The following is a 14,187-nucleotide window of genomic DNA, read 5'->3' as shown; positions in this document are numbered from 1 at the left end:
ACCATTTCTGCTACAATAACAAAATGAAAAGCATATAAATGGGAGAGAATATATTTTAAAGACATAGGAAAGCTATGTAAGCAAAGTGGTTTAAGTAAACTAAAAATCTGAGGAGGGTAAAGTCCTTCTGAGGTGAGCACCTTATTATCAGCTTCTTTCTTCCCCAGGATTATTTGCCAGTTTTAGATACATGCCAAGGATTGATATTTGGCCGCATAAAGGAACTAATGATGGAAAGAGGGACCAACAGACTGTGGATATCTGGAGGGCTGGCAACAGTTTGGAACCTTTAGGAGCCCTGAATGCATGGTTATTTTTACCTAGCGCACATATTCTGGATTTTGAAGCAGAGTGGGAGGCCGAAGAGCTTGTTTGGTAAACTAATATCATCTGTGCTCTTGGGCGAGCTAGAAGACAAGGCTCTGCTTGAGGAGTGGGACCCACGTTCAACATGTGGCTGTCTCCTTTCACATATTTGTCATATTAGGAAATGAAGTAAGATCAGAGGCCAAAGAGTACAATGTATAAACCTCTGAAAGGCAAACTAAACCCTCCCCCCACCCAGACATTTAGGTCAGAGATGATAGAGATTCGCAACATTCTTGACTTAAAGCCTGGGAAGGACATTCCTGAGGAAGAGATTAGAACCAGAAGTCAGATGTAAGTTATGACACATGTAACTGAGCTCTTGGTCAGCCCAGTCCCTGACTGCATTGAGGTTATCAGCCCTTTGCTATGTCTACCTACTAGAGACAAGGGAAACCTTTCTAGTGGAAGAAGGTTCCTCCTCGGGAGCCTCTACACTTTCTTTACACACAGTATCCAGCATGAAATAAAATATACTGGACATGAAAAGAAATAGGAAGTCTTGTCTTTTAATTAAGAGGAAAAACTAACAATAGTGGCAGATGCACAAATAATCCAGATATTTGAATCAGCTGACAAGGAATTGAACATTTTTTGATATGTAAAAGTTAGGAAAAGATGGGCAAAATGAATGAAAAATTGGGGAATTCCAGCAGAGAATTAAAATCTCTGAAACTGTATAGAGACATTCCAGAACTGTAAAAACATTATCTGAAATTAAGAACTCATTACTTGATTTTAATAGTAGACTGGATGTAGCATTAGGTTGCAAAACTAGACTTGAAGATAGGTTGTTAGAAAAATTAGAAAAAGTCTAACATGTGCCCAATTAGAGTCCCAGAAGGAGAGGAGGAAATAGGAAAGAAATGGTATTTCCAGAAGATAAAGTGATTGTAATTTTTTCCCAAAGCCTAATTGGTCCTTTTATATCAGTTGATACTTAGAAGACATAGGGAACAGATGGGAGGTCTCTCTTACTAATATAAAGCTGCATATGGGTTCCAGTCTTAGAGACTCAGGAAACAGAAAACGTCTCAGAGTCCTTTGAGGATCCATTTGCAGCACATAAAATGGCACAGAATGGGGCACCTGGGTGGTTCAGTCGGTGAAGTGTCTGCCTTCGGCTCAGGTCATGATCCCAGGGTCCTGGGATATACTACATGTGGCTAGCAGAGTATAAAAACAGTTACAGTTCTGGTGGATTAGATAACCACAAAAGAAATAACTAGAGACCAATAAGTAAAGGAAATGGTGCTCTGACCACGAGAGTTGAGAATAAGATTTAAATAGAATGGAAGAGAGACTTCCAAGCTGAGCACATAACCTGATGAAAGTATTAGATTATCTCAGTGGTATAGACTGTATATTGGGTAGTTGTAGAAAATAAGTGAATAAATAGTATGAGGCAAGGTTAAGGAAAATGTGGCTTTTGTGGTTTTAAGGAATAGTCTTTTTTTTTTTTTTCCTTGTAGGGTTTATGTGCATGAGAACTTAAGAAAGGTGGACTATTTAAGACCTGTAAAGGGACGGTGGATATAATAGGGCCTACAGACTCAGATGCATAATTCTCAGTACCTAAATATGAGGTAGGTTTTCCCTGTGTGTATGCATCTCTCTTGTTTCTTTACCCAATGGTGTCACCATTCTGTTGAATAGAGGAGTTTACTTTGTCTAGACATGTTTTTCTATCTCAAAGCTTTTGTCCTCAGAGTGATTTAGCTGTTCTTTGCCCATCTACTTCTCTCATTTCTGTATTACATGGTTTCCTTTCATTCTGTTAGAGTAGAATCCATTCTGTAAATCTCTTTTTCTTTCTCTAAGCCTTTGCTTACTCATGTCTCTGTTCCCTCATGCCTTCCTCTTGCATATATATATATATATATATATATATATATATATATATATTTGCATATATATATATATATATCTGTTATACTGTTCAAATTTTACTTATTAATTGATTCATTCACCAACATGTATTATTAAATGCCTCCTGGGTACCAGACAATGTTCTAGGCACCGGGAATAGGGTAGTGAACAAAACAGACTAAAACCTTGCCCTCATGGACAGGTCTTCCCCAAATATTTGTAGGGCTGAGATACAAGAATATAAACAAAAGTCACTGGCCCACTCCTGGATCCCTTTTCAACCCTTATTCTGTGCCACACTCAGGGACACTCCACCAAGAGGTGTGCACACTCTACTCTCCATCACCCTCGCCATAAACTGTAAGTCCTTGAGCCTAGAGCAGGAGGCTAGTCCAGTAAGGAGGGGAGGGCCGTAGGAGGGCCAGAGCAGGTCACCAGTTGCCATACTAAGGGTTTCATTCATGGAGCTTCCATTTTAGTTGGGAGAGGCAAATAATGAACAAAACAAGTGAATCACAGGGAGCATTAGAAGGTTAGTAGTGCTGTGGAGTGAAATAAAGCTGCAGAAGGGAGTAAGGAGAGTGTGTTCCTTTGTGTGTGTTTTGGCTTTAAATAGGATGCTCAGGGACTCCTGGTGGCTCAGCAGTTGAGTGGCTGCCTCTGGCTCAGGGCATGATCCTGGTCCCGGAATCAGTTCCGCATTGGGTTTCCTGCATGGAGTCTGCTTCTCCCTCTGCCTGTGTCTTTGCCTCTCTCTCTCTCTCTCTCTCTCTGTGTGTGTGTGTGTGTGTTTATCATGAATAAATAAGTAAAATCTTTAAAAATAAATAAATAGGATGCTCAGTAGAGGTTTTTTTGAGAAGGTGACATTAAGCAAAGACTGTAAGAGAGTGAGCAGCGTTTTTCAGTAGAATGAAAATGGGATATTTGTATTAAATGAAACTAAAGTTGAATTCATTGGGCTGAAATAAATTGGCATTTATTGAGTACCTACAAAGTGTGAAGTGTTATATTAGGCATTTTATATCCTTCATTCCAGTTAATCCTTGTTCACTTCTAGAAGGCATCATTTTCTAGTCTTATAGTTAGTAAGTAAAAGAGCAGGGTTTGTATTCAAGTATAAGACTTCAAAGACGTCATGCTATTTCCAAAGAATAAGTAAAGGCATAGTAATTATAGTGAAGAGTCATAAAAAAGTAATGCAACTACTTTTGCTACTATTGTGTGTAGTAATACTACTATTATCTTTCTTAACAAAATAAGTGAAATTTCACTGATGAAGAAATAAATGATTATTTGATGCATTTACAATCCATATACCATTAAGGGTAGCAAATTTGTTCTTTTGAAAAGATAATAATATATGAAAAGATATATTTAGAATTTATTTTCAGTTACATATTACCTATGTGTTTTGAGAATAATTTACTTTTTCTTTTTTTTATAATTTTTTAAATTTAATTTCCTTTTTCAAACTTGTTGATATATCAGCATAATGGGGCTTACCACTTTCATTATCTTATTAGTGTAGCTAACTCTGAGAATGACTGCCACTTTTTGGTGTTTTGACTCATTTGTTTTGATTTAACAGGAGTCAGGCTTTCCTATGTGAAGTACTATTTTCCTCAAAGTGGGAACCTACTAATAATTCCAATTTAAAAAGAGCTTGTGGCAAAAGGACTTTTCCAATTCTTGGCAAGTTTGAAGTTCATTGCAATTTTACTGTGGATAGAAATCTTTCCAAAGGGGGGAAATCACTCTACAAAGGAAAACATTCAATCCTTTTCTGTCATGTGACTTGAACATAAAATGATTTTAACAGCCATGTATGAATCTGGACATTATTCTTAGTTGTTTAGTACTTCAAAAGCACTTTCAAGAGGGAATTGTTTTGCTTGTTTGTGATTCCAAATCAAATACACAGAAAGATTTGGAAGATTTACAACAGGAAGTAATCTCAATTCTATGTAGCCCCTAATCTTGTGCAGAAAAATTCAACTTTTATGAACAAAGGAAAAGCAATCTCTTTTAAGTTATGAGTACAAGCCAGTGCATTCTGTATTGTTTCAATAACTAAAATGAAGATGCTGATTATAAGTTCAGTTTTTGAATGGCATTCCTAGAATAATTTTAGAGCTGGCCTGGTCCTGAGGAATCCAATTTAACATATTTCTTACTCTGCAGAAAAATTATCCTCATATATGTTATTGCATTAATTAATTGCATGGTATCTACAGGGATCTCTAGAACTTATATAGTCCTTTTTTTTTTTTACCTGTATTTAATTCTGATGGTTATGTGAAATAAATATTATTCCTATTTGTGGATAAGTGAGAGGTTTAGAGGTTTACCTGAAATCATCTAGTTTATAAGTGATAGGGCCAGTATTAGAAGGCAGTTCTTTTAACTGCAAATCTGATTCCTTTCCCATCATATCATTGTCTTTTTGTGCATGATCAATGAAAATCTCTAGGTCTTTTTCATTTGTTACTTTTAAGTCAGGTTTTCCTCATCATCATCTGTAATGGATATTTTGAACTTAAATATAGGAGTTTGGTTATCCTCATTCATCTTCATCTTATTATTTTCTACTTATGGTTCTAGCTTTCTGACATCTTTTCAGTCTTGAGTCTGTTATCCAATTTATTTATTATTTCTTCCAGCAGCAGGTCAGCAGCAGGTTTTATAAGTAGAATGTCTTGATTATAAGAGTCATCCTAGTAATCTCTTTAATATTCTGGGTGCCTATCACATAGTTGGAACTAAGTCATAATTGATTTTAAAAAAAGAGATTTTTGTAAGGGCAGGGAAAAGAAAACCCATATATATTTTCTTACAAAAAGAAAAACAAATTCCTTCAATGTAACTACTTAGTTACTTCTTTTGGAAGTAAGTATTCCAAGATTACCATAGAACTGTTGTGGTTCTCATGTTTTGATATTTTTATAAGTGATATTTTTTGTAGTGTATAGAGTGGTTAACTATTTCCTTTCACATCTGAATTCATGCTCAGTATTTTAAAAATCCATTGCCTTATAATTCTGGTTTTCTGAAATTACCCTACTGTCACCGAGGCTCACGAATTTCTCTCTAGGAGGCTTGAAGATAGGAAATCTAGTATAAAGAGGGCTATGCACTTATTTTGTCACTGTATTTACATAGCAAGGAAAGGTTTTAACTTAGATATACGTCAAAAATTACTAAGAATAATACAGCTTTCTAAAGAAATGTTTATTTTTGCGAACCATGAGATTGAGAAAACATCAATTTTCTTTTTTTATATGTATATTTTTTTTTTTTACTGGAGCTCAATTTGCCAACATATAGTATAATACTCAGTGCTCATCCTGTCAAGTGTGCCCCTCAGTACCCATCACCCAGTCACCCCATCCCCCCGCCCACCTCCCCTTCCACTACCCCTTGTACGTTTCCCAGAGTTAGGAGTCTCTCGTGTTTTGTCAATTTTTTGTACTAAATATATAATTATTGTATTTATATTTAGAGTGTTTTGTGGGTAGTGCTGATATAGATTCTGTGGTGGGATGCTAGAATCCTCCAAGCTACTCACAGATGCATTCACCGTCTGGGTACTTTGAAAGTGATCCTAGCTAGTCACCTAGCATTCATTTGCGTTCATGGGCTTACCATACTCTTTTTTTTTTTTTTTAATATATTTTTTTATTATTATTTATTTATGATAGTCATACAGAGAGAGAGAGAGGCAGAGACACAGGCAGAGGGAGAAGCAGGCTCCACGCACCGGGAGCCCGATGTGGGATTCGATCCCGGGTCTCCAGGATCGCGCCCTGGGCCAAAGGCAGGCGCCAAACCGCTGCGCCACCCAGGGATCCCTACCATACTCTTTATAACTAATTTTGGGCAGTAAGTTTAAAATTTTCCCTAAGCAGTAACTCTGATCCAATGAAAGATATGTTGTGGGATGTCACAGATAATAATAATGATAATATTAAAGATATTTCAACAGTACTGGTTTTGCAGATAGAAATAAAAGGTTTTTGATAACATTATAGTAATAATGTGATGTAATATAAACTTTAAAAAGTTCATTTTATTAACAAAATCTATTTTAATAGCTTTATTATTTGATTTAATTATGTATTTTTGGAATTACTAAAGTCCAGAAAAGTCTAGTTAAAACCTTTAGTTATATTTTAGGGCATCTCATGATGGAAACTGTATAATGGTAGTTATATTCATATAGATTCAGGATCCGTCATCCATAATCAAGAGCCTACTCTCTTGTATTATTTAAAATAGTTTTTGATTTTTTACATTTTTACATTTCTTTCAATTTTGTGAATTTTTGTGCTTAAAATGGACACTATCAAACTCCAGTTGTCTAAATTTTGAAGCAAATTAAACATGACTTTTAGTGATCTGGGAACTGGAACTCTCATAGACATACCATTTGTTAGAAGGATATAAAACTTGTCATCAAAATAAATAAATAAATAAAACTTGTCATCCTGGGAACACTTGCTTTTTGCCTTTTTTTTTTTTGAAGATCTATCTATCTATCTGTCTATCATCTATCTATCTATCTTTCTATTTAGAGAGAATAGGTGCTAGCAAAAGCATGGGGGAAGGGGCAAAGGGAAAGGGAGAAGGAGAGAAGCAAACTCTTCGCTGAGCATGGAGCCTGGCCTGGGGCTCAATCTCAGGACGCTGAGATTGAAATAGAAAATTGGATGATTAACCGACCGAGCCACCCAGGTGCCCTTTGGAAACGCTTGCTCTTATGAAGCAACTGGATTAATTTAATTTCTTTTAAACTGAAGCCTGTGAATTTCACTGCCATTATTTTTGCAAACATTTAAGTTGATTAATACAGTAATCTTTCTGAATGTATAATATTAAACTAGTCAATATGAAATATATAAAGTGCTATTTCAGACTTTATGAACTGTATCAACCAATATTTTGTAAGTAATATTCAGCATAATGTAATTGTTTTGAAGTGTTAAATTTTTGAATTGTTGAGGTCCTCTTTATTCATTTATCTGAAATTTAAACATCTATTTCTGAAAATGTTTTGACATCTCAATTTGAAGTTATCTCCTCATGATAACTAGACTTCATTACACATCAGCTATGATTACTGAAATTTGCATTATCCATATACGTTACTTTGTTCTGAAATTAATTTCTATTCCTAAAACAGCCACTGGTTTTATGTTTGCAGAATACATTGCCAAAGCTACTTTTTTGACATCCTTTTTTGTGGTTAAGAATTAAAATTTAGCTTTCTGATTTTCTCCTACTTATGATCTTTGAAGATAAATGCAAGAGTTTATTTTGAATATTTGACCATTCAATCACTTGGTCATATCTTCCTAGAATGGTATATTTGAATCATCTTTCTTATTTTCCTAAATATTCAAGTAGTCACATATTCTGGAATCTAAAATTGATTTTTCTAAACTCTTACAAAAACTATAAAAAGTTTGCATAAAGCTGGTATTACTAAAAATAAGAAAAATTCCAGTTGTAACAATGGATGCGATTGTAAACTATGAAACATCAAGGTTTAAAAGTTTCCATTGCATAATGGAATTTTTAAGGGAAATTTTTATATCTTGATTACTGTAGAATATATTTCTATCTGGATAAAAAAAATAAATCAAAATAAATCAAATAAAATAAATTGCAAAATCTTCTTTCTTCCTGTTACTAGATGAAGCAAACCTTAATTAGATCTCAGTTTACTTGTACTTACAAAGAAGACTGCACAATAAGCAAGGATAAATGGAATGATATTAACTCAGCATCAAAGCCTTTGTCTATCCTTCATGTGGAAAATGACCTTTCTGGTAATTGAACTTATTTGAGTAATTAAATGACTATTTAATTCTAGTGTATTAATTGTTTTCTTTTTTAAGATTTTATTTATTTATTTGAGAGGGAGAGGGAGAAAAAGCATGAGCAGCGGGAGAAAGGAGAAGCAGACTTAATCCCAAGATCCCAGGATCAGGACCTGAGCCAAAGGCAGATGCTTACCCAACTAAGACACCCAGGCGTCCCACATTGGTTTTAACTTAATTAAAACTAGATTTTGTTTTGCAAAGTATGAAATGTAAAATGTAAAGTTTTATATTTTTAAGACCTGGGTTTATTTAAAAAGTTAAATCTAAGTATGAATCTAGGAGGAATAGACAGTTTGATTTAAGTAAATGTATCTAAGAAATAACTTGTCATGCATTCAAATGAAACAAATATTTGTTATTTGGAAGGATAATAAATGATATGGTAAATGGTAAAATGAAAAGTAATGGGATAGTAATGTAGCTGTATTTGCTCATCATGTAATTTATAGTGTTATGTGATTACAAATCAAATTTTTTAATATTCTTTAGTGATTTTTAAAGTTTATTGTAAAATTTTCACATGGAATAATACTAAATATTATAAAATTTCTTTCCTCTTTTCATCTTGCATAACAGAAGGTGTAAATTCATCTGTTGGAAGGCCAACAATTGGAACAAGTTCTGGAAATGTTCATCTGGACGGAAGTAAAAGTGAAAAAGTAGCAAGAAAACCAAGTAGTCAGACAGGAAGTAAAAGCTCAAAAAGGAAACAGGTGGACTTAGATGATAAAAATAATCTCTGTGATAATGAAAATGAACCAGCGCAACATAAAAATGTTAAGATACCCAAGACATCAAACAATTTCCAGAATAAATCGTGTGGCAAAATAGTCGGAGTAGCAAAAAATAACAAGTGTACAGCCAAGAATAAATTGATTACTGGCCAGACAAAGTTAACTCAGTTTTTTAGACTATGAATTTGTTTTTTATGTGCTTTAGATTTCTGTGTATATTAAACCATTCACCAAGGGCATCTACTTAATTTTTAAGAGATCAAGATGTAAGTTGTGATCCTTTGTTATATTAGTCTGAAGTGTATATAAGATTAGTATGTTAAGCATTTAAAAAACACTAGTAAGTCATAATTATGCAGAATATTCACAAAGTTTAATGCACAGATAAAGCATATCATTTAGGCTACAGATACATCTTAATAACTGCTTTCTTTTAAAGCAGACATTTAACATAATACAAGTTATAGTAATGTTAAGGGCTTTTTCTCCGACGGACAGTTAAATGATTTTGTTTTCTTCAGAAATGATGATGTGGTCCAACAGGTTTCAGACTTGCCAACAAGGTCGATAGACTCTTCCCAGCATGCACCTGAGCACTGGAGGGAAAAAAAGTTTAAATTGTTTAAAGCACTATTATTATCACACAGAATTTATTAGAAATGAGAGAATGGGTCTAATACAGCTAATTCTGAATAAATCAAAATTACAATAACTCTTAAATGCTTTTTAGCCCCACATCTTTGGCAGGGGTCACTTAATGTCAAGTGTAATTGAACCATGGTCTTAATTGATTTTGTTAAGATTGGATCCAAATCCAGTTAAACTCAGAATTCTATTTTATGGTATCAGATATAAGAATTGAATTTTAAAAAGACTACTCACTGTCAAAATCTCTCCTTCCTATAGGAAATTTAGCTGAATTTTCTTCATCCCCAATTTCTCTCTTTTCTTGTGTCGATTCAGTATTCTGAACTCCATTCTCAGCTGGAAAAGCTACGGATCCTTTTAGTGCAAGATAAGGTTTTATAGCCAGATTCAGTGGCAGACCATGATTTAAGAAATTATGTTTGGAGCCTGTGTTCTGTAAAGAAAAGATTGATTTGTGTTTTAGCTGCCTTACTGGTAATAGAACTATAATATATTTATAATATTCTCATTGATCAGTTCAGAGATATTTTGCACTGTTTTGACTCTTTAAAAATACGTTAGATACAAGTTTTTGGGAAAAAAACTTTTGGATAAGAGGTATTGTTCAGAGTGGAAGAACAACCTGGTATGTATGAAATTTTATTGTTGTCCTAAAGCATAATGTGACTGTTTATATTATATATACTTCTTTTTTTTTTTTATATACTTCTGTTTATAAAAGTATCAACTTACTTTCAAAGATATCGTAAAAATCATTCAGATTTCCATCAGAGAAAGGATAAGTCACATGCTACTCACCTTTGAATTTTTGTTTTCCTCATCATTCATGAAACTGCTGTCATCATTTTTGTATTGTTCCAGAGAAGGAGCAACAACTGATTTTTGTGGAGTATCTTCCTTCTGAAGGGCTTTCCCCAGCCTGAATGTATTAAATACCATGTCGTCTTCTAAATTTCTTATGGACTTGGATGCTGAAAGTAAAATGCCTTGAGAAAACAGAGAAAAAGTTAGTATTAATAGGTAGGAAGAAAGACTCATTTTTGCCATTCTTAGTTTGATGTTTGCATCGAGTCAAGTAAGGGTATGTAAAATGAAGAAAAATTTCTCAACCTACTCTGTGATTCCTACCTTATATATATTCCAGCTTGAATAGAAAACACTTCAAAGACCTAGACTTTCATCATTTTAGAAATGACTCATCAGATAGAGGCAAACCCCTTGTATAGCTGCTAATACCTACATTGTTTTGGTTTTAGTAGCATATTGTTTATTTTGAGTGTGAATTTTCTCAGAATCCGATTAAGATCCTTGGTAGAATGCTTTCTGTTGAGTAGATTACAGTCTCTTGAAAATGGATTGTTATTAAGGAAGACCATAGGACACCAGGCTCTCCATATTCTTATTGTTTTCTTCTGTATATTTTCCAATTAAATATGATATTAAAACTAAAGTTATTTTATTTGAAGTTGATAAAGATAAAAGTGTTATTTACTTTTAATCCTGACTAAATTGAAATAATCTTTAAAAAGGATTTTCTTTCATAAATGCTCAGTTTAGTCTTTGGTGATTAAAGTATATATGCCTGTCAGTGTGGACAAAAAGTCATTCCTAATATATCAAAAGTTGACCTGTGAGGTGTGTTTTATCTTTGCATTTACAAAAGAATATTATATTTATTAATGAATTTAACAATTAATGAATAAGAAGTCCATGAAGAGAATATTTTTATGTTCCATAAATATCAATTTTGGATAAATATGTTGTAGTGATTCTTAAACATTTAACTATAATTTTTAATTTTGACCCCACTAAGTAAGATAATATATTCTTTTATTTATCTTCTGGTACATATGTGCAAAATTTTTTCTACAGTATATTCCTGGGTATGGAATTTCTGAGTCCTGGAATACACATATTCAGCTCTACTGATGCCAAAATATTTACAGAATAGTAGTAGCCAATTTAAGCTCCCACCAGCAAGGTTTGACAGTTCCTATTGTTCCAAGTCCTAACCACTACTTGGGTATCTTATTGTCCTTTTAATTTGCATTTCTCTGATGACCTAAAGAAGTTGAGTGTCTTTCCAAATGTTTATCATTCCTCTTATATAAAATGCCCTTTAAAAAAAATCTGTGTCCATTTTTCTTTTGGGTGGTTTGTCTTTCTCATATTGATTATGGGAGTTCTTTATATATCCTGGATATTATTCTTTGTTAGTTAAGTGTGTTTTAAATATTTTTTTTCTCACTTTGTGACTTGTCTTCTCAACCCCTTTGTGTGGTGTCTTTTGGTGAATCAAACCGCTAAATTTTATTGTTTAAATTTCTTTTTTTTTCTCTTTATGGTTAGTACTTTCAACATGTTAGAAATTTTTTTCCAATTACGAGATCATTAACATATATCTATACATTCTAAAGTTTAAATGTTTTGATGTTTACATTTAAATTCTTAATTCATCTGAAATTTTGTATATGACGTAGAATAAAAATACAATTTTACTTTTTCCTGAGGTCCTTACACATTTCTTCATCTTGTCTCCACTAATCTGCACTGACATCTCTGTAGTATATCAACTTTCTGTGTACATATGGGTTTATTTCTGAACTCTTATTTCACTGCCAAATCTAGTCTTAATTGTTATAATTTTAAAATAATTTTTGATAACTGTTAGGTCAGGTTTCCCAGCCTCCTATTCATCTACCAGTTTTTTTTTCTATAGCAGTTCCTGAGTACTTTTGTCCATTTTTTTTTTTCATATAAGTCTTAACATCAGCTTTTTCAGCTTTTCAGCTTTTCAAGCTTTTCAAGGTCCATGAGAAACTTTGGTGGGATTTTGGAGGGAATAGTATTGATTCCATAGATTAATTTTAGGGGGTAATTGAGACTTTTAAGATAATTCATTTTCTTCCCTGTGAACATGGTACTTTTCCATACTTATTTAGATTGCTTTAATCTTTTAATAACATTTACTATTTTCTTCATAAAGTTCTTAGTTTTTGTTGAAAGAATTATAATCGGAGAAGGACAAACATTATATGGTCTCATTCATTTGGGGAATATAAAAAATAGTGAAAAGGAATAAAGGGGAAAGGAGAAAAAGTGAGTTGGAAATATCAGGGAGGGAGACAGAACATGAGAGACTCCTAACTCTGGGAAACGAACTAGGGGTGGTGGAAGGGGAGGTGGGTGGGGGGTGGGGGTGATTGGGTGATGGGCACTGAGGGGGGCACTTGATGGGATGAGCACTGGGTGTTATTCTGTATGTTGGCAAATTGAACACCAATAAAAATAAATTTATAAAAAAAGAAAGAATTATAATTCTTTATAATTAAAATTAAACTATCTTAGTTATTGTAAATGATAGTTTTAAAAAATTTACCTTTTCTACTATTATTGCTGGTTATACATGTGCAATTGGCTTTTTTGTAGTGCTCTTCTAAATAAAATACTTTCTAAGATCTTTTTTAATTCCAGATAGTTTAAAAATTTTTTTTAAATTTTTATTTATTTCTGATAGTCACAGAGAGAGAGAGAGAGAGAGGCAGAGACATAGGCAGAGGGAGAAGCAGGCTCCATGCACCGGGAGCAATTCCAGATAGTTTATAAATGTGTTAATTCTATTGGATTTTCCATGAAGACAATTGATATAAATAATAAAATCATGGCATTTTATTTCCTCCTTCTAAGTCCTTCTATATTTGTGTGTGTGAGTGTGTGTGTGTCTGTGTGAGTGTACATACTGAGAGTGACAGAACCTCCAGTAAATGTTGGAAATGTAGATAACAGACATCTTTGCAGTATTACTGATTTTATAGAGTGGTTTGCCATAGAGGATGATGTTTGCTCTTTTTTTTTTTTTTTATAGATGTTCTTCATAACTTGCAGGATGTTCTCTTCTGTTTCTGCTCTATTAATGGTTTTTATCATGAATTGTTATTGAATGTTATTGGGTAGTTTTTTCTGCATCTATTGAAGTGATCATATCATTATTCTCCTCAGTCTTTCAAATTTTTCTCATGTTAGTTACATCAACCATGTGTTCATGAAATAAACCTTTTAAAAATATAATTGGGATCAACGTGGTAATATTTGATTTAGTACATTTTATATTTATTAACATGACAGATTGTTATGTACTTTGCCTTCCTTATTTTTCCTTTGTCTAATTTGGCATTAAGGTTGTCTAGCTTCATAAAGTGAACTGAGGAGTAAGTTTATTGCTTTTCTTTTTTCTTCTGTAAAACTATTTGAGTGTGTTTTTTTCTTGGTGGGATTTTTTTTTATGATTAATTCACTTTCTTCAGTGACTGTAGAAACATTCAGCTTCCTTATTTTTTTAGTTTGTTTTGGGAATTTAAATTATTATAGAATTTGCCACTTAAGTTTTCAAATTTGCTAGTATAAAGTTATTAATAATATTTTCTTCTACATTTTTAAAACCTTGCTCCATGTGTAGCTGTATTTCTTAATTATGTTTACTTGTAGTCTTGTGGTCTCTGCCTATCTCTCTTTCACCCCTCTTTTTTGATCAGACTTGTTAGAGGTTTATCAGTTTGGCTAGCCTTTTCAAAAACAAACTTGGTTCTGTTGCTCTTCCCTGAATTTTTCTATTTCATTATTTTCTACTTTTTATTATTTTAGGGGGTGTTATTTTTTAAATTTTATAACTTCTTAAATTAGAAGAA

General features: G+C 33.1%; 2 protein-coding genes across 5 annotated transcripts in view; one reads left to right on the top strand and one right to left on the bottom strand.

Moving 5' to 3' along the window:
* Positions 1-9,045, top strand: part of LOC121481579 (PARP1 binding protein) — a 62,587-nt gene extending 53,542 nt beyond the window's left edge. For all 4 annotated transcript variants that reach the window (XM_041739059.1, XM_041739058.1, XM_041739057.1 and 1 more), the window contains 2 exons: positions 7,931-8,066; positions 8,697-9,045. In XM_041739059.1, coding sequence (XP_041594993.1) covers positions 7,931-8,066; positions 8,697-9,037 — 477 coding nt within the window. In that variant the 3' untranslated portion in view covers positions 9,038-9,045. The remainder of the gene's footprint in view (positions 1-7,930; positions 8,067-8,696) is intronic.
* A 355-nt stretch (positions 9,046-9,400) lies between these two features.
* Positions 9,401-11,972, bottom strand: PMCH (pro-melanin concentrating hormone). The gene is made up of 3 exons (XM_041739065.1): positions 10,301-11,972; positions 9,737-9,935; positions 9,401-9,450 (listed from the first exon to the last, which is right to left on the bottom strand). Exons 1-3 carry the CDS (start codon positions 10,547-10,549, stop codon positions 9,401-9,403), a joined length of 498 nt encoding a protein of 165 aa, XP_041594999.1. The 5' UTR covers positions 10,550-11,972.
* Between the last annotated feature and the right edge of the window lie 2,215 nt (positions 11,973-14,187).

Source organism: Vulpes lagopus, chromosome 23 (assembly GCF_018345385.1).
Source record: "Vulpes lagopus strain Blue_001 chromosome 23, ASM1834538v1, whole genome shotgun sequence".
NCBI classification, from domain to species: domain Eukaryota; kingdom Metazoa; phylum Chordata; class Mammalia; order Carnivora; family Canidae; genus Vulpes; species Vulpes lagopus.
The sequence above is the reverse complement of the archived record's forward strand: the minus strand, read 5'-3'. Positions and strand labels throughout refer to the sequence as shown.

Bases quoted from the DNA above. Each gene is read 5' to 3' on its own strand.
- PMCH (XM_041739065.1), bottom strand. From the start codon at position 10,549: ATGGCAAAAATGAGTCTTTCTTCCTACCTATTAATACTAACTTTTTCT. The intron at 9,936-10,300 runs GTGAGTAGCATG...TTTTCTTTACAG, and splicing joins AGGAAAACAAAAATTCAAAG to AACACAGGCTCCAAACATAA. The intron at 9,451-9,736 runs GTGAGTAGTCTT...TTTTCCCTCCAG, and splicing joins AGGAAGGAGAGATTTTGACA to TGCTCAGGTGCATGCTGGGA.